Source organism: Semicossyphus pulcher, unplaced genomic scaffold, assembly GCF_022749685.1.
Source record: "Semicossyphus pulcher isolate SPU_LCO1_2020_fin unplaced genomic scaffold, fSemPul1.0.p SCAF_14, whole genome shotgun sequence".
Lineage (NCBI taxonomy): Eukaryota > Metazoa > Chordata > Actinopteri > Labriformes > Labridae > Semicossyphus > Semicossyphus pulcher.
The window spans coordinates 7,994,487-8,019,047 of record NW_027211648.1 but is presented as its reverse complement, the minus strand read 5'-3'; the positions used below and the strand labels follow the sequence as shown (position 1 = coordinate 8,019,047).

At 40.6% G+C, this 24,561-nt stretch overlaps 2 protein-coding genes across 3 annotated transcripts; both read left to right on the top strand.

Annotated features, from left to right (window-relative positions):
• Nucleotides 1–155: 155 nt before the first annotated feature.
• Nucleotides 156–7,796, top strand: kif3cb (kinesin family member 3Cb). The gene is made up of 8 exons (XM_069662345.1): nucleotides 156–1,824; nucleotides 1,908–2,009; nucleotides 3,228–3,350; nucleotides 3,632–3,750; nucleotides 4,201–4,317; nucleotides 5,594–5,708; nucleotides 6,347–6,525; nucleotides 7,014–7,796. Exons 1-8 carry the CDS (start codon nucleotides 424–426, stop codon nucleotides 7,144–7,146), a joined length of 2,289 nt encoding a protein of 762 aa, XP_069518446.1. The 5' UTR covers nucleotides 156–423; the 3' UTR covers nucleotides 7,147–7,796.
• A 190-nt stretch (nucleotides 7,797–7,986) lies between these two features.
• asxl2 (ASXL transcriptional regulator 2) lies at nucleotides 7,987–23,709 on the top strand. 2 transcript variants are annotated; one of them, XM_069662331.1, is made up of 12 exons: nucleotides 7,987–8,147; nucleotides 9,673–9,755; nucleotides 10,785–10,893; nucleotides 11,150–11,291; nucleotides 12,514–12,632; nucleotides 15,125–15,245; nucleotides 15,547–15,606; nucleotides 16,295–16,455; nucleotides 16,757–16,853; nucleotides 16,992–17,097; nucleotides 18,441–19,161; nucleotides 19,309–23,709. In XM_069662331.1, exons 1-12 carry the CDS (start codon nucleotides 8,091–8,093, stop codon nucleotides 21,127–21,129), a joined length of 3,597 nt encoding a protein of 1,198 aa, XP_069518432.1. In that variant the 5' UTR covers nucleotides 7,987–8,090; the 3' UTR covers nucleotides 21,130–23,709. The 2 variants fall into 2 exon arrangements, with proteins under 2 accessions (XP_069518432.1, XP_069518433.1); XM_069662332.1 differs by lacking the exons at nucleotides 7,987–8,147; nucleotides 9,673–9,755; nucleotides 10,785–10,893; nucleotides 11,150–11,291 and adding an exon at nucleotides 11,724–11,805.
• Nucleotides 23,710–24,561: the final 852 nt, after the last annotated feature.

Sequence of the window (24,561 nt, the reverse complement as noted above, 5' to 3'; positions counted from 1 at the left end):
ACTGCAAATTGGAGGCTAATTTATCCCGATTAGATCATATCAGTGTACCATGGGAAGATTTGCTGAAATCTAATTCGTCGCGCAGGTCACATGATTGATTTCCATTGTCCGCAGCGGAGCAGGGTGTGTACTGAGGGGAGGCTGTGTGGGCTGGGCCGGGGGCCGGCTGGATGGGTGTTTTTTCTCAGCAGCATCCTTTAAATATCTCGTGACATCGCCTCCTTATGATAGATGCTCAGGGCGGAGGAGAGGCTGCGTACATGGGCATGACGAAAGCGGCTCATATGAGGTGTGTCTTCTCTGCTTTTACTGAACGAAATTGAGGCTGGAGCTGCACCTGCGCGGAGGAGGAAAAACTGGGGACCCCGCCCGAGAAAAATGGCTTTTTAACGTAGTGAGGATGCTGTTTTACCTTTGACAAAAATGTCTAAAAGCAAACACTGCGAGGCGGTGAAGGTGGTGGTCCGCTGCCGGCCATTGAGCAGAAAAGAGGAGGCATCGGTGTGTGAAAACATCTTGGAAATTGATGATAAACTGGGCCAGATCACCATCCGGAAACCGAGGGCACCACCTGATGAGCCAATGAAAGTATTCACGTTTGATTCTGTGTACGGCTGGGAGTCAAAACAAGGCGACATTTATGACGATGCTGTAAGACCTCTCGTGGAGTCCGTGCTCCAGGGCTTCAACGGGACTATATTCGCCTATGGACAGACGGGGACAGGTAAAACGCACACCATGCAGGGGGTTTCAAACGACCCAGACATGAGGGGTGTGATACCGAACTCATTCCAGCACATTTTCACACAAATATCCCGGACTCAGAATCAGAAATACCTGGTGAGGTCATCCTACCTGGAGATCTACCAGGAGGAAATCAGAGATCTGCTGTGCAAAGACAACAACAAGAAACTGGAGCTGAAGGAGAATTCTGACTTTGGGGTTTATGTGAAAGGTCTGTCTTCTGTTGTGACGAAGAACGCCACTGAGATCGAACATGTCATGAATTTAGGCAACCAGTCCAGATCTGTGGGGTTCACCAACATGAACGAACGCAGCTCTCGGTCTCATGCGATCTTTGTGATAACCGTGGAGTGCAGTGAAGTGGGTGCAGATGGTGAGGACCACATCCGGGTTGGGAAGCTGAACATGGTTGACCTGGCTGGAAGCGAGCGTCAGAGCAAGACCGGAGCCAAAGGGAAGCGCCTGAAGGAAGCAGCTAAGATCAATCTGTCCCTTTCTGCACTTGGGAATGTAATCTCAGCTCTGGTGGACGGGAAGAGCACCCACGTCCCGTACAGAGACTCCAAACTGACCCGCCTGCTCCAGGACTCACTGGGCGGCAACGCAAAGACAGTCATGATTGCAACAGTCGGTCCATCGCACAAGAACTTTGACGAATCCCTGGCCACCTTAAGGTACGCCAGCAGAGCCAAGAACATCAAGAACAAACCTCGGATCAATGAGGATCCTAAAGACGCCCTGCTGAGGGAGTTCCAGGAGGAGATCGCACGCCTGAAAGCGCAGCTGGAGGAGCGAGGCATGCTGGCAAAGGAGAGGAGGAGGATGAAGAGGAACAGCAAAAGACTGAGTAAGAGCCTGGCAGGTGTGGAGGAGGAGATGCTAAAAGAGAGGGATGTGTGGAAGGCCATGGAGGACGAACCAGAGGTGATTTATCGCAGGAAAGAGGGGAGCGACATCCCAAAGGTTCTGACCTGCCAGGGGGGCAACGAGAAGTTAAAGCACCTGAATGAGAACAGGAAGAGCATCGAGGACATGCAGTGGGATCAGGACGCTTTGGAGAAGATCATAGAGAAATATAAGGTACCGACAGTGTCTGAGAAATGAGACGCTGCTGGAACAAAAGAAATTTGCATAAATAATTTATTGTATGTCTTTGTTCACAGGCTATGGAGAGCAAACTGTTAGTCGGAGGGAAGACGATAATCGATCACACCAACGAACAGCAGAAAATGCTGGAGCTGAAGAGGCAGGAAATAGCAGAGCAGGTATGTAACACCATGATGACTAATGTAAAGCTCAGTGATGGATTTCCCAACATTACTTTTTCTATAGAGATGTTCTGATACCATTTTCCCTTCCTGATATGTAGACTTAAGTTGTGGCTGGTACAGAGTAACCCTCTGATAATAGTGCTATAAAAAAGTAGTGGTTGCTGACATTTAGTTTTGACTAACATTATAATCTCTGTTAGCACCACATTGTTGCCGTTACACTATAATTTACCTCTAAACATTTAATTTTTTGGGATGCTAATTGCTTATGGTATCAGACTGGTGCATTACCTCATTTTCAGCAGTATCAGCAGCTGAAAGCAGCTCTACTTTTGTGCTACTATACCTGCCATATACTGTTATAGCTTCATATACTGTACTGTATTTACCTCTATATTATACTGCACTATTTTATATTATTATTACTAGTCACTGTTATATAGTATTGTATATTATATTCTAGTATTCTATATGTATATGTTCATAATATACATTAAGTTTTTATTACCATACCATACTGTATATTATATTATATTACATTATACTATATAATAGCATTTTTTACTACTACAGTATATACATATACATACTGTAATATACAGCACTGTATTTATTTGCCACTTTTATACTGCACCTGATATTACCACATCGTATACCTCAGACCTCATACCATACTGTCGTATCTCATCCTGCATACCAAGTCACTTTACCCCGTAACTGTCACTTTATCTTGTCACTTATTAGTTAAACAGTTTTCCATTCCATTTGTAATAGAAGTATAATTGTGGTTTACTTTAAACCGACTATGTGGTGTTTTAAACAGGCTCAGTTAAATGCTGATGCCTCGATATGAACTACAAATGTAGACAAGGCCATTAGCTGGAAGCTGGACAACTCATTCAATTTTAAAAGCCTGTTACCACTACCCCTGGGTCTGCTTCTGACGAAACATTTTACAGCATGTAGATCTAAGCAGCCTTTGTTTGGTTGTCAGTTAGCCAGCTATAAGGAAGCAAGAGGAGCTTTTTCTTTAGTGAATGCTACAAACACGTGCAGAAAAGCATCCGCAAAGAGACTAGGCGTGTCCACAGAGGCTGTAAAAATGACAGTTCCTCATAGCTGCTCTAAGTAAGAACATGTTTATGAAAATGACCTTCATTTTTTACGATTTGCTGATTGCGATCTGAGCTGTATGTTGTGTCTGATCTGCAGATACGAGGAGAGAGAGAGATCCAGCAGCAGATGATGCTGCAGGACGAGGAGACGGTAGAGATGAGGGAGACTTTCTCCTCCCTGCAGCAGGAGGTGGAACTGAAGACAAAGAAGCTGAAGAGGGTAAGATGACTCATCGCGGATGTGTCCCAATGACATTATCACAACAGCAATCGAGCATAATTTAATCAGTCAATCTTATTTGTGATGGACTTTGTTTCAAGAGAGACGTTTCAAGGAGATGTAACAGTGTTGAGTTCAGGTTCCTTCCTGGTATTCGGGAATAATTAAATTTCTGTTCAAACACTTACATTTATTTTCTTTCCTAGTTTTTTTCTTTGTGAATACCTCGTCCAGTACAGCTTTAGTTCGAACAATAATTAACCTGTTCATGTTCTGCCCAGTTATATGCCAAACTACAGCAGGTGAGGTCAGACATGAAAGATGTCATTAATGAACACGTCACAACCAGACAGGAGCTCGAGCAGACACAGACTGAACTCACCAGAGAACTCAAGTACAAGTGAGTAGCCACGTCAGTGAACGTACACATACGGTGAAATATATGCATGTACTAGTGTTTGCGGATGACAAGTAATTGTATCATTATTGAGAGGTTGCAGCTTGCTACAAAAGGGTTTTAATCATTTAAACCTGGATGCAGACAATTTAATTAGAAAGTAAACTGTATCTCCCTTTGGAAACAAAGGCTTTCTGTTGCTCGATAAGCAGTTTGTTTAATGGGCAGAGGGACGACACAGCTTTGTGCTGGCACTGTACTTTTGGATAACTTATTTATGCGTGTTGGTGTTTTATTCGAAAAGCAGTTACAAAACAGTTTTTTATACTGTAGATATTCCTCAAAAATATATTTGTATTGTAAACTGTAAAGTAATTAACAATTTGATTTAATTCTCTTCTAATAATTTGCTTCCTGTAAGCTTAGCTAACAAACTTGTCTTCCATATTGCAGATATCTCTTGATTGAGAATTTTATACCTCCTGAGGAAAAGAACAAGATCATGCACAGGCTGCACTTTGACAGTGAGGAGGATCAGTGGAGACTCCAACCAGTCCTTCCGTCAGAAAGGTCAGTGAAATTATTTGCTGGTGCAAGCAGCTGTAAGTGGTGCAGGACATGTAGAACTGTGCTAAAAAACAAACTGGAAATCGGCACTGAATCAAAGTTTGCAGAAACCATCACTGTAGCAGCAGAGATACGACAGAGTTAGGAGGGAAGTCGGTGAGTTGCTGTTCACTGTTGTTTGCGCTGCTCACTCATTATGGAGCACAATTAAACATTGCCATGGGACAAGTGGCTAATAGCAGCTAACAAGCTAATGCATACTGTAACTTCAAATCATTACAACAACGTTGAACACACTCATAGAGTTACTTTTAGTATGATTTGACTCCAGATAACCACAATATGCTAATCATCAATTGAATTCAACCTGTAACGTTACACTACACTCGCTGTATTCATAGTCGACTCATTTAATTGTAAGTTAGCAAGTAAACACTACGTTGGCTTAGGTTACCTGACTTAAATAAAGGTTACTAAAGCTTTAATACTTTATATCATTCATGAACATGATTTCTGTCAAGGTCACATGAGATAGCTTATCTACCATCTCTAGTGGTTGCCTAATAATGGAGACAACAACTCCCATGATCCCAAGCTGCTTCATGACGTAATCAAACTAGTGTTTTGTTATTGTTTTGATTGCGAGACTCCTAGATGCCGAAACTAGATGCTGTGTCTTTAAGTAAAATGTTCAAATGTTGAGTCATAAAAAATGGAATACCTTTAACTCTGTTACTGCTTTATTGCTCCTTTTGACCTCCATATATGACACCTGAATTCCCCTGCACTTTCCTTCTCTGTCAACATTCAGGGAAATTAGTAACCAGGCTGAAGGAAAGTGGAGATGGCAAAACAAAAACTTAAATAACCTGCTTCACTAAAAATCCTAACCATATAACAATGTCCACGTCTGTGTAATTTTAATTATAGCATCCTTCATATTCTTATAATGGCCTTTTTTTTTGTATAACTTGTATAACAGTCCCAGAGTCTGTTTCTTAAAACCACTAGGAGTCGCCAAAGTCAGAATTTTTATGGCCAGAGACAGACCTTGAAGCGATCTAAACTTACATGCAATCTGCCAGTCCAAGAAACAGATATCTTACATAAAGATAAAGAAAGCAGAACCAGACCCCCTCGGTATTAGTCTTCACATTGGAAAGCTGAATGGAAGATGGCACAAGGGAGATAACAGGAAAGATTTGTCTGGTGTCTCTATGGAGCACTTAAATGTCTTAACTGCTTAAACTGAATCTAAATCCTTATTTCTTTATCCCAGTGCTCCCACTCAGGTCAAGAGGCGGCCTCTCTCAGCTGTGGGATACAAGAGGCCGATCAGCCACTATGCACAGGTGGCTGTCGCCACTGCAACTGGGGCCCCAGTCAGATACAAGGTCAGTGCTGCACGGACATCAGCCGGGACAGCTGGCAAAAGGACAGCAGGAAGAGATATGAAATATTGGTGTTATGCACCCCTAATTTGCATTTTCACAGCTTTCTTCTTTGCTTAGGGATGTGAAGATGGATGTAGCCATGGAAACCATTCACAGTTTAAACAGTAGCATCTTGCACAAGTGAACTATCCATTTAGTATCACGTTGAAATACTGTACGGTCTCAAATAACAGCCAGCACTCAAGTGAAAGCTGGATTTAAGATGATAGTGAGGGATTCTGTCTGAACCATATTGCTTTACACATAGTAGTAACTTAATAACTATTAGAAAACTGAGCATAATCTTCATTTTAACAGCATTATTTCCAGCAGTGCAACATTACTTTAGTGCACACCCTGTTGCTCTGTTTGTAATCCAGATCAAGTTCATATTGCAGCGCATTATTTTTAAGATACTGCTTAAGACATTTCCTGCAGATGTTTCACAATAAAAGCTTTCAAGCTTTCAAAAGGGAATTTATTAAGTACCTGAATCAATGGATAGGAAGACTCATTGAAAAATGAAAATAACATATGATCACTTTTGAAAAAACAATTTGCTATTATAACTATAATTGTATTTGCATATTTTCTTCCAGGCTGAGAATATAATGCTCTTGGAGTTAGATATGTCACCACCAACCATGTTCGCCTTGAACCTACATGGCGCTCACCTGGAGAGAGCCTTTTCTCCCAGGCTGATGTGGGATCTCCTGGTAACTGTTCCCACTGGAGAGCGGAGCGCTGCACCGTCTCGGGTCAGGAGATCACAATCCTGGTGAGAGAAGTCAGAAGTCTTAAATAGTTTGTGCTTTAGGTTCCATTTTGTATGAGAATTCTCTCATAATAAGACTGAACATTGCAGTATGTGAAAAACTGTATTGACTTATCAATCATGCCATCTCCTTTAGGGTCTGTAATAGATAAGCTTGTACTAGTTAAATGGCACTGTCTTTTTAACCGTGGGGCAAGCAGTTTGTCAACTTCGTCATCATATAGAAAGTCATTTTAAAAAGTAAAGTACTATAAAAATGTATTTGCATGTTTATTAATCTTTTACTACTAAACACAATTTCCTAATCTGTTCATCTGTTTCCCCAAATAAGCATTTTTTTTAGATGTAAATCCACTGATATACGCTTTGAAACGTATCAAGTTTCAGCACTTGATGAAATACTAAATTATATATTTCTATTTTTCTACAATTGCAGTTAAAATTAAATGTGTTGCATCTTTAATAATAATCTTTTTTTTTATGGTAAACAGGTACCTAGCACCACAAGCTGCATCCGTTACATCATCCTCATCATCCACCACTCTGTCATCAGGATCTCAGAGACAAAGACCGTCCTCTGCTGCCTATTTACCAACAGAAAGTCCAGTTCAGACAAGCCCCTAATATATGTGCCAACATAAGTGTACAATTGCTAACTTTAGGTCAACGTGGCAGGAAGGACTCCAGACTAGCTAAGGGGCATCTGAGGGGACACATGAGGGGAAGTCTTATGCCTTGATTTAAAAATAATTTAATTGCTTTTACTTATTTATTTATTTGACAGAATAAATTAAATAAGCATGTATTCAACTTAACTTGAAGAACAAACATCATTTTTGCTCACTGTTGCCTAAAAACCATGTAGTTTCTTGTGGCTTATGTCGGTCTCAAAGAATAGCACAGCAAAAATGTAATCTTCTTAAACCAGGTTTGACATACTATAAATTATTTGGAGGATCTTTATAGTTCATAGTTTTATTTCATTTTAACAGCAACACTTTATTGCCTATTTTCTAAAAGATAAAACGTCTGTAAATTGCATTCAGTCTTTGCCAAAACAGTGGAGGGTGATGTTGACGAATTATGGGCCTCAACCACTTCAAAGGGCCACTCTGGTTTAGCCTGTATGCTTGATGAACTGTTGCTTTAATTTCAAAGCTAATGTAATGTCAGCCAAAAATGTGAAGAAAGCCTGCAATGCTCTCTTGATTAGCTGCCTTATTTTTCATAGTTGTGAAATCGTGCAAAGTCCATTTGCTTACACATGAAAATAAACTGAGTAAAATGAATTTGAACTGCCTACTTTATTTTTCCCTTTGGCTGTGGTTATGTTGCGGTCTTCGTCTGATCATGCACATAATTGCAGTTGACAGCTTCATAAATATGTGGGAAACTTGAAGACTTTGAAATGACAGCTATGTACAGTAAGATGACGTTTCCCTTCGGAATCACGTGACGCTTTACAGTAAGTCCAACATGGCAGACGGAGTGGATCTTACGCGGTAACTAAAGCAACATTTCAACTGAGGCAGACAAATTCAACACTACCCTGCAGCAAGACACCAACAATGAGGGAGAGACAGAAGAAAAAGAAGGGGAGGACGTGGGCGGAAGCCGCTAAAACGGTACTCTAGGTGTTTTTATCAGCCGTTTGTTGTGGTTGTTTTCCTTGAACGCTCCCACTTGTACAACTGTGTTTATGAGTTCATGACCTGCTGCTGAAGACGAAATGTTGCGTACACCGCGCGAGGCCTGTGTTGACGGTTACACATTCAGAGGACTGCTGTCATTAGCCGCTTAGCTTCGCTTTACTGTCAACATTGAACACAAACGCAGCGAAATGAATGTCAGCTGTGTGCACCCAAGCATCTTTCAAAAACCTTTCTGTGTGTTATGTCCAGACAGTATGTGTGACATGTCAGTCACGATTTAAAGTCGAATAAAGTAACTATGAAGTAATCACGCCAGTGCTGCGCGCTAGCCTGGTTAGCATTCTAGTCCCTGCTAACGCCACTGAGTTCGTAAACAAGTTTGAAATCAATAACAAATAAAACATAATAAAACCTGTTAAGTCGGCATAAAACGCATTTCCCTGCATAACTTAACACACTAGTAGACCGCCAAGTTCATTTATTGCATGCCAACGTTTTAAGAGAAGCCAGAGTACAGTAATAAATGTTGCTAACATTGTAGCTGGCTGTCTAGCCTAGCATGCTAATGACTCTACAATATCAACACTTGCGACAACTACTTCAAAATCCAAACGTCACGTTATATGCCTTTTTTACATTAGACTTTTGAGCATATCACAGTATGAAAAGCGTAGGTGTTTATAGTAGCATTAATGACGGATGTATTGCATTAAGCTACTTCAATTTCATGGTCCTGCTTGTGTGCATGCTGACTGCCTGTCATGGCTTTCTCAGACACCTGAATACAACAGAATCATTGTTAAAGTTATTATTAACACCTGTGCTTTTCCTCTTGTTAGAAGTCAAAATGTCCGCTGTGAAAAAAGCCCATAGCTTCTGTTGACATCTACTGTCCAGTGATACATAAGCTCTATTGAGTTATTTACAGCAACTAGTGTGTTGCTCTGAGAAAGTAGCCTTAGATAATACATTGCAATAACTAACGGCTGTAAAAAGGCCTATGAAGGGATGAACGAACACTCCTCACTAAAATGTATTATGATAGAATGAAAGTGTATGTGTTACTGTACAGTAATATATATTTGTTAATATTTGCTGTTGTTAGCTAATGTTTCATTACAGTAAATGAAAGCAGCATTGTTTATCTTACAATATAGGCAGTGTTTCCTAGAATGACAGCCATGTGGGAAATCATAACTAAGTAGGTACCTTAATAATGAGTTTACCACCTGTTAGTTACTATTAGCATGAGAGTACATGTAAAATTGGGCAAAAGCAACAATGTTTGTAAAAGGTTTGTGATCTTGATTATTCTGAGCAACATACCGTGGGCTGACACAGTCAAGGGAATTGAGGCTTTGTGGAAACAAGTTCCAGTATGTGAAATCTCAGGCTGTAGCCTTGAGAACACTTCATGTTTTATAACCACTCTCACTTGAGTAACTCCGCTTTGCAACAGTATCATGAATTCTTTTGATAATGATGTTTTTCATTGTAGGTTTTGGAGAAGTACCCTAACACGCCTATGAGCCATAAAGAGATCCTGCAGGTGATCCAAAGAGAAAGGCTTAAGGAAATAAGGTAAATATTGTGGCTTTACTATGTCCTTCAGAAAGGAGACCTTTTCATAAAAGAGAGAGAGAGAACCGCAGCGTTCTCACTCTGTTATTTATTTCTCACATCTCGTACTTTCCTTTTTCTTGTTCACATAGTAACTGTTATTTTAGTCAATTAATAATTTCTTTCATTTCTTTTTGTTTCATTGTCACTGTTCTCATCCAGAAGGTAAGAAAAAGTTAGCCCCCACCCTTTTTATCTTAACAAACTCACTGCAATGCTACTTTGTTGCATGTTATTAACAATAACATGTCCTCGGTTCTGTTGCATAAAGATACAGTGTTTCTTGCCGTAGCCACCTGTTGCATAAAAACATTATTCTGTATATCAGAACAGTACAATACTCGACGTTCTAACAAAATAAGAGCATCTACATCGATGGCTATGTTATACATGTGTCAAACACAGCTATGTGACATCAACTGAAAAATTAAGCGTGGGTGAAAAATGAACGAGTTTAATTAACTGGCACATTTTAGCCAATCATTTTTGTAAGCCTAACTAGTGCTACTTTCTAAATGAAAAGCAAATGTAGCATTTTTCTCAATGCATATTAGTGGTAAACATTTTGCTTAATGTCCTTTAAGTAGTTTGCAGAGTATTTCATTGTAAAACTACACAAATGTAGGTTGACTTAAATAAATTGTTGCTTCACTTTGTACCTCTCCTTTCCTCCCTGGTGTGACTGCTGATGCAATATTGTGACTTTACTAGAACAGATTTTTATGCAACAGACATAGCTATGTCAAATAAGTTTAATCTTAGGATTGCTAGGTTAGTTTTGAACCAGTTTTATGCAACTGATTCTGTATAAAACTTTCTGTAAATTTCCCTGATGTCAACTCACCCACGTCCTCTGGTGACCTCCAGTTGCATGATTGCAGTTTTCTCCCCAGATACCAGACCAGCTTTAACCCTTCTTGCTCCTTTCTCCCAGCTGTCTGATTTATTGGGAAACAAATGTGTAATCTGTGCTTTTCTCTCGTGATCCAGTGGAACCTCGCCGCTGGCATGTCTGAATGCAATGCTGCACACAAACTCTCGGGGGGAGGAGGGGATCTTCTACAAAGTTCCTGGCAGAATGGGGGTCTACACATTAAAGGTTAGTTCATGAACAAATACAAGATATTTCAGAACCATGATGGGGATGCTTGCAACCATTTGTCAGTCTACTGTAGTGACAGAAATGTTTGTTGGCAAGAAGATTAATGTGTTTATGCTCTGCATATGACGAATGCTTTTATATGATGTGAGTGTGTAGTGTACACCTTAAGATGTTTGAATGTTCACTTAGCTTCTCTTTTTCAGTGTTCATAACATAAAGGTGATATACGCTTTGTACTCTATTTTGTATGTAGAAGGACACCTCAGATGTGGCGAAGGAGCTGTCAGAGGACGGCTCTGAGGAGAGCAGCGACAATCTTTCCGACTCCCAAAGCACAGAAAACAGCAGCAGTGCCATCACGCAGGAGGGCAGGAGGGGAAGGTGGATGCGAAGAGGTACTGTGAACAAAACAATGGATCATTTTTAACAGCTTGTACATCTCTGCACACCTTAAGTGGGAAGGGAATTTTTTGTAGGGGTCTTTCAATAATTATTTATAGTGGCTTGATTACATGGATATCCAATGTAGATGTTAAGATGTTAATTCAATAGTTTATAATAAAAACGATGCAAGGAATTAAAAAATATCACTATTTCATATTAGCTAAAAGTGGTGGACCAAAGAGTTTCTTACTTCTTACTCAACAAGGTAGAATCAGTTGAAGAGAGATACCCCGGACTGTAGATCTGTTCATTGGCTGATTTTCGCTGGTTCTTTACTTAGCTCTGTAACAACTTTGAGAGTTAACGCCCCTTCTCAGCCGTTTTAAAAGTCGATGCAGAAACACAGGAAGCCAGCTGAAGCAGCAGCAGGAGAGACAAGCTAAGAGAAAGTGGCGCAAATTACATTGTCTCATTGCAAAGTAATTCCTGGGATACATTGAGCAGCAAACATGATGATAGCAAAAGGTGGGTTTTTATCTTTTATCATTTCTTCTGCTAATTCTCAGCATAGAATCTGCAGGCTGCACACGAGACTTGCATCATCATTGCAGTTATACGCTCTTTTGTGTCTGTGGGGTGAAGTCATTATTTTATTGTGAGTCACACCTGATTGTGCCTGATTGCAGGGCAACTTTGGTGAAAGAGCTTTCCCTTCAAGTGCCAATTATTTTGTTTTCCTTCGGCTGTGCTCTCGCTGACTCTTGTTTCTCGGTGCCACTTGAATATTTTAAGTGACTGTTAAAACAGGAAACTGAATTTTCTCAGTGCGACCCGTGACCACTTCCTCATTATGCACAAGTTAGAAGCAAATAATCTGGTTACCAACACAGCAGGAGGACTAAATATTGTTTTATTCTTTAATTAATCAATGCAAACAACTGCAAATGAAAAAGCTGAATTGCATCAGAAACAAAGGAATCTGCTCCGTGTGTAGAAAAGGATATGTAGTCAGAAATGTTGAACGGAGAGGTCGTTTTTCAACTATCTTCTTATTGAGCTGTTCAGCCTTTTCTGAGTAATACGATATTTTTGCAGGGTAATGCAAACTGCTTCTTTTGTGCGGTGTATTGGTTTCAGTTTCATGAAAACAAAAGCATGATGTGATAAAGTCTGTACACCACCCTCAGGAAGTGTCTTTCTCTAACATCTGTGTCGTGCTTTTGTGTTTCATAGTTCCCTCCAAGCTGCAGTCACAGCCGTCCTCTCCGCAGCCTCGATGCTCGTCGCCTTCTGTCCCCACCAGCAAACTCATCTCTCCCTCGCAGAAACACAGCAAGAAAGCTTTGAAACAGGTATCGAGTATACTCTATTTATTTACCGATTATTGCATTATTAACAGCTACTTTGTGGAGTGAAAACTGTTTCCACTATATGAACAGAAGCCTCAGATTACAAGTTCCTGCCACACCCTAATACTCAAACACACACACACCTATATATATATTCAGCTCTGTAACACACTGGTTATGTTTTTATGTCCTTTATCTTGCATTGTTAGATTTTAAAGGAAACTCTACTCTACTACTCTAAAACCTTAAAAAATATTGATCAGAATCTGTATCAACTGTCCTTCAACAACTAAGGTCAATCTCAACTCAACTCTATTCATATAGCACCTTCGTACAAACATTCAGCCCAAAGTGTTTTACCTAGCAAAGAATTAAAACAATGCAGGTGGAAAATAAAAACTAAAATTAATAAATCAGATACAATTTTAACAGATTTAAAAATTTTGAACACTAAAAAAATAAATCAATGAATAAAATTCTGTATGAAGTAAAACAACATATATTAAATACCAGGTATAGAAATCGGTCTCAGGCTATTACATTACTCTAAATTATGAGACAGATTAAAACGTTTTTTATTGCTTTTAAAAATACAGACTTTTTAGTTAATCCGCTAAAAGGGAAATTACAATAGTCTTTGTTGCTAATGCTAAAACCATGAGTGAATATTTTTGTCTTTCTGAGTTGAAAAGGTCTGACGTGTTGACATTCCTTCTACAAAGAAAGGATGTTTGAATCTGTTGAATGTAAAGTGACTTATTTTTTTATTTACTGAAATCTGTATTAGATTTTTTGTAATGTGTACATTACAATGGCAGCACTCTAAACATAAAGATAAACAAGGTTTGCATATGAAATTACAGCAGAACAAGCAGCAAACCAAAAGGAGAAAATTTTAATTTTTATATTTATTTATTAAATAATATATTGTAAAATATATTTCCCGGCGCCGTGCTAGGTGGCAGCCTGTTGCAGCAGTAATAGCACGTTAACACCTTGAATCACTGTATTTGCACATTAACAACTGTGAAGACTGTATGGTACATATGGAACACCGCTACCTCCCTGTAATGTTTGTTTACATTCAAGATAAATGTTAGTTTTATATTTTAGATTTACTTGAGTAGGTTTACTTTTCAAATATGTTTATCGTTAGATATATGTTAGTCTATATTTTAGATGAATAAAGTTGTGGTTATTGTTCATTACTACTGTTAGAAATCCTGGATGTCTATATTCCTTTTTCTAGTGTTAGGGTTATTTTTACTGTGTATTTATTTTCTCCTGGACTGTATTCGCTTTGATAACCTGCTGCTGTAACGCCACAATTTCCCGGTTTAGGATCAATGACGTATATTATTCGGGAAACAAACAAACAAAACAAAAAAACTAGCAATGGCAACCACAATGATACCGGGGGTGTGTGAGTGTGATAGACCACAAATAGGACAAACAAATAGAACAAATAAGATAAGATAAGATAAGCGTTATTGATTCCCCAAAGGGGAAATCTACTTGTTACAGCAGCTCACAAAACAGGCAAATTAAATAAAGTACTCAAGTAAGAAAATTAGACAAAAAGTACAGGTGGCAGTAAAAGGATAGAAAAAATATGACAATGTAAATAATGAAAGTAAGAAAAATAACAGTAAAAAAACTACACACACTGTGTACACATTTCCTTGTCGATAGATATGACATCCTGTCGAGCACATGGGGTAAATGGGGCAGTTCGTAATCTCAGAATACTTTCTCTGCAGATTTCACTTCATTTGTCGAACCTTTCCAGCCGACATGATGTCAGTAAACATCAACATAACCCACGTTTGTGTCGTAGCAGGCACCAATTATCCATCCATACACTGTCTGTCTGTTCAACAGCTTGTGCTGATTATTTTAAAACAACGAGGCGTTGGGGAAAAATGCCTATAGCTGGTTCTACAGAATTAATGTTCTCATAATCCACCCGCTCCACATTTTCCTATTGGCTGCTTGCTGCCTGTTGTGTTCCATTTAATTAGATTTCATTTGATTGCACAGATTCTAATTCACTCCATCTGTGCTGGTGTGGATTTTTCAGCTCTGAAAGACCAATTTGTATTCATTTATTGGGCGAAGGAAACACTATAAGATGGAAATTTGGCTGAAATATGAGCTCTGGACTGGAGAGACCTGATGTGTGTTTTTCTTTTGTGATTTCCCTTCATTTCAAATCAGTTGAAACCAAAGGAAGACACTCAGTTGCATTGCTTCTTTAACCTGTTGACATTGTGTTTGTAAGGTGATCAGACTTCATGACAGACTTACAACACAGAGATGATTTATGCTTCTGTTACGCAACCTGAGCTTCATTGCCGCACTGTTATTTAGCTGTTATTTAACCAGGCAAGTGGCCCTGGGGGAGTAGTAGCAGTGAAATGCACTTTAACACTTTTGTTTTTTTCTCATGCTGCTGGCTATTTGTTCCTTCATTGTGTTTTTTTGCTCATTTCCAGGCCTTGAAGCAGCAGCAACAGAGAAACCAGCGCAGACAGGGAGGAATGCCAACCAGCTCCAGTCCCAGACTGCTTCTGAAAACCATCAAAGATATGGCAGACAACATTACTACAAAGACAGGTAGGTGGCTGCTATTATAAATGAAAGAAAGAGTTGCACAATGGATGTAGTCATAGCTCACAGAAATAAGGTGTGAATTCGACCGGTATTTCACTCCCAAAAACTGTTTCCAAGATAAATGACTGATATTTTGGCTGTTTTAGGGATTCTCCTGATCTTACAGGTTTATAACTAGACAACAAAAAACATTGTGTTATCAGCGTCTAAGCATGACTCATATAATTGTCAGCATAAGTGTGGAAACAGTCGCATCCATGGTCTGTGTTTTCTCAAAGCTTTTCCTTCCACTCTGTACAAACAGACTTAAGCCACCCTGTCGTTCCGAGGAAGGTGTCCCAGAGGTCAGGCCGCCTCAGCGCAGGTAACTCACACACCTATTTAAATGTAATCGAAAGGGTTTGGAAATCTTAGAGTAAGGCCTCGCGATGCTCTCTTTCTGTCTGACTGTAAACAAATCCCATTAAAAGACAAAAAACAACAATGTTTTTATCTTACTATCAGGTGTTGTGAAAGCTGTGTGGCGTATTCTTCTTTGCCATAGACCTCTATTGTGTCTACAAACTCATACAAACCACACAAGTGCTCTGCATGACCTGTTCTTTCATCACAATGAATGCAGAAATCCTAGCTTGATTGTCAAAAATACACGCACATGCCCCAAAAATGTTTGATACACTTTTATCAATGACTGCGATGCCAAGCTGTTTTAGGAAATGATGTAGCTGAACTGTATTGTGTAAAAATACTGTATTAATGTGTAATTAATAGTCTGATTAATCTTCAGGAGGAATACATTTGTTTGGGGCTGTTTTTCTGAGTGAAGAAGTTGGCCAAATGCAAAGTTGTTTTTTCTTTTTATAGGGTTTGTTGACAGTAAAAAAAATGCTGTAACAACTTTCCTTCATCGAACAAGTGTCATTAGCCGAACAAAACAAATTACATAACACATATGAGAGTAAAGTCCTCAAAATGTCAGTTGCGAGATCGACCTCTTTATGCACTGCTGGATCAGTCCGCGCCTTACATCTGTTTCCTGTTTTGTGTTGCAGGGCAGCTGAGACGTACCAAGTGTAAAATAGATGTTGAAACACCAGACTCCATTTTGGTTAACACCAACCTGCGGGCGATCATCAACAAGCACACGTTCTCGGTCCTGCCCCCAGACTGTCAGCAAAGGCTGCTCAAACTTCTGCCCGAAGTCGACCGGCAGGTGGCTACAAGATTTTATATACTTTTTTATGTTTCAGTTGAATTATCTAGCTCTGTGTGATATTATTGCTTCCTATTGCAAGTTCCTCTTGCCATTTATATAATTATGTATCAACCTCATTGAAAAGCTGTGAATTATTTTAACAACGTAGACCTTTTACAGATCCCTTACCTCTGTAGAGCCTCCATTCATTCATTGATTCTTCGTTTTTAACTGCACATCATGTATAGAAAACATATGTCCATGCACTGATGAAGTGTTGGTGATGATGTAAGTCAAACATTGCGCCTCCTCTCCCCAGGCCTGCATGGACGGCCTTCTGAAGGTCACCAGTTCTGCCTTAAACAATGAGTTCTTCACATCAGCAGCACAGTCGTGGAAGGAGAGACTGGCTGAGGGTCAGTGCAACTCTTTTCCAACACTCACTCTCAAAGTTAGAATTATGTCACCAAGGTTAGGTTTGAATATAAAGAGTCAAGTGTAATGCAACCTTTCTTTTTTTTTCTCTCTCTCTTATGTAACTTTGTCCTCTGCAGGGGAATTCACTCCTGAGCTGCAGCTTCGAATGCGGCAAGAAATCGAGAAGGAAAAGAAAGTTGAGCTCTGGAAGGAGGCCTTCTTTGAAAACTATTATGGTGAAAAGTAGGTTCTCTTTTATGCTCGGAGATTTTGAATATTGAATGATTCAGTAATCCGATCCAGCTTTGGAGAAGTGTGACGGAATTTTTCTTTTATATTTTCCAAACGGCAGAAAACAGTTCCTTTCACATCAAAAGCCCTTAACCTGGGGGAGGGTGATGGTTTAGCTCAGCGGTTAAAGCATGCGCCCCATGTACAGAGGCACTGCCCTCTGACCCTTGGCCCTTTGCAGATCATCCCCACTCTCTCTTTTTTGGCAAAAGGCCAAAAAAAAGCCCTAAACCTATTGGACCTACAAACAGTCGGACAGCAGTCTCACTTTCCGCAAGGAATCGTTTTTTCTTGACGCCATTAAAAAGATTTCATATGAAATTTAAGAAATGTATTGATATGAAACAGTGTTGTTTGAAAGCATGAGTTTTATGAGATTTCAAATATAATCTAAGCACCGAGCTTATCGATATTATATTGCACATAATAATATGAATATAGTGAATTTTTAAGTTTTGACCTTCATACTCTTATCATGCAGGGAGACAAAATTAGCTCAAATTTAGGCAAATCTGAGCAACTAAAAAAAGTAAATCAAAGATATACAGAAGTTTTTTTTCTGTGTTTATAAAAGAATATTAGCAACTTAAACATTCTTTTGTTGTATGTTTTTAGTCATACAGTTTGGTCATACATGCAGTTTGCCCCTGGAAAAAGCCACTGTCTCTTCTCTGCAATCAATAGAAACAATAATATTTGAAATTGGCGCCATAGCTGTGGAGAAAGTTGTACAAACAGCTCCTGGTTTTGCCCATTCTACATTCCTACAACACCCAGCATGCATTGCGCCCCAACCTGTGAAAGGAACGGGCCAAAGAGAGACGCTGGAGTGAAATACTCCCGTTTTCCAGTCAAGGACATTGATCGCTGCAGGCAATGGCTCAGAGCGGTACAGAATCCAAAATACGATGAGAATATACCGGTGGATCGTCTAAAAAATCTTCAGGTCTACAGTCTACATTTCAAACCTGACGATTTTGAACAAGACATGACATCGGAGGCGGCGTCCGAGATTGAGGACGTGTAGTTTAGCGAGCTCCCTGGCCTGGTTTTCCAGGGCCCATTGGAGGAGCGGATACCGTCCTCCAAAGGCACAGAGCGGAATTGCAATTTTTCCTCCCATAATGGCATTAGCTCCCCATAATAGCATGACTAAGGTTGAAAATCGGCAGACTGGCCCTTTAAACCTTTTAAAGCTCATTGTTTTATTCATGTCTCTGCTCTTTATAAGCAAGACAGCACTTAATTTACTACATTTCTTTGTCCTTCTACCTCCCTCTTCTCTCTCTGTACAGTTCTGGGCTCAGCTGTGAGGAATCCAAAGAGCTGACAAAGGCTGATCTGAATCAGTCGTCTACCAGGCCCCAGTCCCCCCGTCATCAGACAAGACCTGCTGCTCAGACACAAGAGGAGTCCAAGGGCACCAGGGACAGCAGCCAGACTGATCCTGCTGCTGTTACTGCTGCGAAAAACCTGAAGCCAGCACAGGAGCCTCTGAAGGTACAACCTGCTAAAAAAGAACCAGTCACTACCTTAGAGCCCATGAAGACACGGCGCTCACAGTACGCTGAAGAGAGAAGGTTAAACACAGCAGCACAGTCTGCGCCTGTAGTGGCAACAAAAGAAGTTGAGAGACAGGCTGAACATGCAGTCGTGGGTACTCTGCCTGACAAGAAGCTTAAAGAGGAAGTAAAGGAGGAGAAAACTGAACTTCAGTCGCCTGTGAAGAAGAGCAGTCCACTGAAGGCTAGTTCAGAGCTAAGAGAAGATCAGCCGGTGGCTGTGGTTAAGCCTGCTGAGGAGAGCGGAGAGGTCATCTCTGAGCCCAGCGGCCCCTCAGAGCCACTTAAAAGAAAGTCTCTCAGTGAGATGGGGGTAGAAGTGACACCAGAGAAAAGGCCCCGTATGTCCTCCGTGTCCTCAGTGTCGTCAGTGTCTTCCGTATCTCCTCCAGCATCGTCCATATCGAGCCCAGCGACACCAACTTCAACAAATCAGAGGGTTCCTCCACTCAAGGTAGGAAATATCCTCTGATCTATCTGTCTTTCAGAAGCAAACACTCACCGCTTGTAGACTTAAAAGGGGGCTCTGTATTATGGATGTTTTTCATTTATTCATTTATACATGCATTCAAATATAATTAATCTTTTTTTCACCTTGCAGATCCCAGTGTCAAGAATTCTTCCCATTCCCGTGTCACCGAGCCAAGTCTCACCCAGGACTCCCCTCCCAGCCCCGCTCAGCAGCCCGGGCCGTACAGGTGCTCGCACTTTGGCTGACATCAAAGCCAAAGCTCAGCTTGCCCGAGCGCAGCGAGCAGCGGCTGCAGCAGTGTCAGCAGCATCAAAAGGCGCGGTGCCAGGCCCAGGGCCAGGGGGAGGCAGGGGCGAGCACCCGTCGCCAAGCCCCAGTCCAACGTCCCCCCAGGCAACAACCAGGTTATCATCCTCTGACAGCAGCAGTAACAGCAGCCTGACCACTACACCTCCTTTTCGCACACTGGACTTTCTCGGCCAGCTAAACCCAAACACGTCTCAAACGTGTTTCTCAAGCAACACTGACGAAAAACACAAAGGTCAGTCTGCAGGTTGTGTCAGCGCAGGCATCCAAAAGAGTTCAAACACACCAACACAACCCATTCCTTCAGCTGTGCACACCCTGAAGGGACAGGAGAACACATCACCAGCTGGATCAATGATCAGGACCAGCTCCTGTATCCCTGCTAACAACCCGCTGGTCACTCAGCTCCTGCAGGGCAAAGAGGTTCCGCTGGAGCAGATCCTCCCAAAACCGCTCTCCAAGGTAGAAGTGAAGATGTCAAACTTACCCCCCAGTACCAAGGTGAAGACATCGCACTCTGCTGAACACAGGACTGACAGGCAGATGTCCCACCAGTTCAGTACAGCAGGACGAGCAGGAGTTTTCTCTGAATACACGAGACATCAGAGGGAACTTCCTGATAAAGAGACTCAGGAGCAGATCCTGCAGGCTTTCATGCAGAGCAAAGGCCAGCAGAGCCAGCCTTATGGTGCTATGGGGCCTCAGCAACCTCAGTACAGAGCCCATCATCTGGTGCATGCAGAAGAGAGTCAGGACCAGTCCAGGATTTTAGTAGGGTTTCTCAGTCGTAAGAGGACGCCCAGGCCCGCGATGACAGGACATTACCTGCTCAACGTGTCCACGTACGGCCGAGGACCAGAGAGCAGGAGACTGCAGCAGTCTGCCATACCAAACATGTCCGCGTCCGGTTTAAAAAGGGAAAGCACAGAAGGAGAGGAGGCGGCTAAGGATGAAGAACCAGCCAGGAAAGTTTTCCCTCCTGTTTGTGGGGTCAAAACAGAGCAGCAGGGATTCTCAATAAGCAAGTATGATGAAGCAGGGAGCGTTCAGCATTTCTCCAATGTTAAGACTGAGCCTGGATCAGAGGACAGTGCAGCTGGTGCAGAAAACAGCAGCACCAGGGCGACATCCAAAGACACCAGCGCTTTTTTCCAGCCTCACCGAAGGCATCTCGAACTCTGCAATAGTAATCAAGGAAACTCCGAGCCATATCTTACCCAAGTGGACCCCACGCACCAGCGGCAATCTGCCTTTCAAACCCAGAGAACGCTCGATAATCAGGAACCCGTGGCAGCTTCGTGCTACGGCGGCACTATCAGCATGTCTGTACCTCACACTTTGAACCACAGCACTGCAGCTTCTGCAGCCTCATCGGAGGCCGACAGTGGAGGCGTCCACGGGAGCGTCATGTCTTTCTCAGTGACTGTCACCACCATCCCTGCTGGCCACTCTTTAGACCATGGCAACCAGGGCGAGCCCTCACCTGATCAGTCGTTCATTGAGGGCTCCAACATGGATGACATGCAGTCTAAATGCTACTGCCGACTGAAGGCGATGATCATGTGCAAGGGGTGCGGAGCCTTCTGCCACGATGACTGCATCGGGCCCTCAAAACTGTGCGTGTCGTGTTTAGTTGTACGATGATACGAAATGATTAATAACTAGAAGATATCGTGGTTTGATTTGTATTGAAGACGTGCACGAAGCAGGCCGTTCAGAATCAATACAAAAACGCTGCAGTGGAGCACAGTAGCTATGCTACAGTATGCGGTCGCAGTTGGAAAGACAAGGATTTACACTGGAGGGTCTTTTGTTTCACCAACATCTTTTAAAAGTTGTTTCGTGCAATCGTTTTTGGTAGAAATGTCAGTTTTCAATCAAATCAGATAGTCTGTCAGATGTGTGACAAATACAAAATCTGGCAATGTTTGCACTCGACTAGGATTAGTGTGATATATTTTTTAAAATATATATATATGTGTAGTTTTTAAAAAAGGAGGGGAAAATGAATGTTGCTATTTTTGTAGAACATAACGACTGTTTTCGTGTTTTAGACTGACACTTTTTATTATGGACCTAATCAGTTATGGTTAGAGGCAAATAAGGGCGTAAATGATAATCATTGGTTGTAGAGTACCTCCTATTTGGCATTTATGCACGCATGGCAGGGAAGTGCAACTTACAGTATCTATTTTATATAAAAACTGTACATTTATAACTTAACACACTCAGATTTAAGAACTAGAAAGTACATTTAAGAAAGATAATATAAAAGGAATTTTGAATGATTCTTCTTCAACTTTGGATTGCACATGTTTTTTTTGTTATGAACAGTTACAGGGCGAGGCACTTGAAAACTACCAGGATATATGGTAGTGAATGTGTACAGCACTTACATTCAAAGATAGGGAAAAAGAAGAATCATTAATATATAAAATGTGCTCCTTTGGCAAATTGAGATCTTGTCTGCTCGAGGTGAAGGTCTACAGTCACTTCCTATTGTGCGACCCTACATTTTCTCCCCTTAAAGCCAGTTTGTAGATATTATTTCAATTAATTTGGCTTTCCTCACTTTAATGTCTGTACAGATTGATCAGCAGTGGCAAACACACAAAAACACTCAAGGCAAAGGGGAGAAAATGAAGATACATTTTGTTCTTTCACTGTAAATATTTGCTCTTTTGCGGCATATGCCTAGATGTAGAAATGTATTTTATTTGTGCTGCACACCTTGCTTGAGCATATCCAGCTGTTTAACACATACTTCTTTTTTTGACTGTGGAAAGAACACAGAGAAGAACAGTAATTTATGCTACAACGCTAAATGCTTTATCATGGAATGATTGAGCATGGCATGCTTCAGTTTTACAGAATGATTTGGAGGTACAATATGACACGGATTAACAGGCGGGTGTAACTCCTCACTTAAAAATGGCCTTTTTCTTAAGATGTGTGAGAGCTAACTCAAAATAATACTGTATCATGATTATTTAATGTATAAATAATGACTATGTGTCATGTGCTGGGATGATCCAGCATATTTTAAGTCCATTACAATGATGATAACACAGATTAAAGCTTAATTTACCATTCATATTTCCGTGCAAAGAAAGGTCAATGTGAAGAGTTACCTCTGCCCGTTTTCCATGTGTTCGTGCTGATTGCAAGTTAAGACGCATCAACTTTATTTTGAAATCTCCTGAGGGCACAAAGTAGGCCTGTTTTATAGCAACTAATTCCAAGGTAACATGCCAAAGTCACCTTAAAGAAAACTAAATAATCAGAACTTGTTTTTAATGTCTGACTAGTTAATCAAAGTAATATATTTTAATTAATATATTTTAATATAAAAAAAAATCTATTTGCTAATTGTTTTTTGAAAATCAACAGGGTATTTACTATGAGAATATATTGGCTGTCCGTTTTTTCCTATAAGTTTGTTTAGACTGGACACCAGCGTGCAGAGAATAACTTTTTATAAATCAAATTGCCCAGGTTTCAATATTCTGTACGGCCCAGGTTTTTCAATGGATCCATTGGTCTATATTTTCATAGGGATGTTGTCTAATATGTGTATTCTTTTTAAGCTGTCTACGTTTGTGTCATTACCTAATGAAAACTAAAAGACATTTTTCTAAAGCACCGTTTTTGGTCAGTGGATTAAAGTCCATTTTTAAATGTATTTGTTATTAAGTGCAGGTTTTATCTCGTGGAAAGTTGGTTTTAAGATCATAGCGCTAGAATCACAACTTTAGTCATTCACTTAGACGGGTGCACCATTATCTGATTCTGGTAATACACACTTTATTTATCCACCAGTAAATATTTAGGTCTTATTTGGTTGAATGTGTTTGAATATTTACTCGTATAGACTTGGGGACTGGACTGCACTGCAAAAAAAATAATTAACAAAAACATTCAATCAACCCAAAGGCAGCTGAAATCTTTGTTAATAATGACTGAAACATGCAGCAGTCCCCTCTGTTTTTTGAAGTTACCTGTTGCGTGTGCATTCAGTGGAGCGATTCATCTAGAGGGGGAAAGTGTCATGGGCGATCACCACCCTTTTTAAAAATGTCACGTTCATCACTAGGTGGATTTGTTTAATATGTCTGTGTCATTTCGTCTCCATTTAAACTCCGGGTGAATGTAATATAGTAATCAGCACTTGTAAACAAAGTGTATTTTATCAAAAGTTATAGACTATTATGAATAAATAATGAAAAGAAAAGCATTTTGTGTGTGTGTTTACTGGTGCTTATCTCACACAGACAGGTGCAGGGCCACTTGATGTACAGGCGCTAAGCACTTTTATTATGTCTACTCTGGCTCTAGGGAGGGATTTATAAAGTTGAGAAAATCTTGGAAGTTTAATGCAGAAGCCTGAGCAACAAACTGGAGAAATTAATTTGAAAGACGTGGGCTTTTGGCACAAGGTTAGGAACCAGACAAATCTGCTCCTTCATGTGTCTGCAACCTGTTTCAGATTGGGCCAATAACAACCTTTTGATCAGTGTAGGGGGATTTAAGCAACAAGGATGTTCTGAATCAACTATCGTGTCGTAATCAAAAGTTTACGGACATTCATCTTATGTACAAAAGTTAAGTGTTGGCTACTAAATCATACATTATGTTTAATTATAAGCCAAATGAATCCATGCTGGAACCAGCCACCTAGCCTAGCAGCTGTGCCACACATCTGACTGAGGGTTTTGTGACTCATTTTAGAAGCACTTCTTGGGTTGATTCTCCGCTATCACTTTTGCCTGATTTCTTCTCCATGTCAACGGAGGCTAACTCTCATGGGCATAGTATTTAGGTTCGCCCACCATGTCGAATTAGCTAACAGACTGACAAAACATTATTACTTTGAGTTGATAATATAACATCTAGGGTTATAACATTATCTGGTACAGTTGTGTTTTTCTATTTTAAGTAACATTGTCGAATATCCCTGCAAGAAAAGTTGAAATAAGGACACAGACGGGGAAAAGCTCAATCACAGTTGCATGCATATTGCATTATGGGAAATATAGTATCCATTGTTTTTGTAGATTGACTCATAAAGTCAGGATA

Coding starts and splice junctions, on each gene's coding strand:
- kif3cb (XM_069662345.1), top strand. CDS start 424: ATGTCTAAAAGCAAACACTGCGAGGCGGTGAAGGTGGTGGTCCGCTGC. Junction 1,825..1,907: donor AGATCATAGAGAAATATAAG/GTACCGACAGTG, acceptor CTTTGTTCACAG/GCTATGGAGAGCAAACTGTT. Junction 4,318..5,593: donor CCAGTCCTTCCGTCAGAAAG/GTCAGTGAAATT, acceptor TCTTTATCCCAG/TGCTCCCACTCAGGTCAAGA.
- asxl2 (XM_069662331.1), top strand. CDS start 8,091: ATGAGGGAGAGACAGAAGAAAAAGAAGGGGAGGACGTGGGCGGAAGCC. Junction 9,756..10,784: donor GAAAGGCTTAAGGAAATAAG/GTAAATATTGTG, acceptor CTCGTGATCCAG/TGGAACCTCGCCGCTGGCAT. Junction 17,098..18,440: donor GAAAACTATTATGGTGAAAA/GTAGGTTCTCTT, acceptor CTCTCTGTACAG/TTCTGGGCTCAGCTGTGAGG.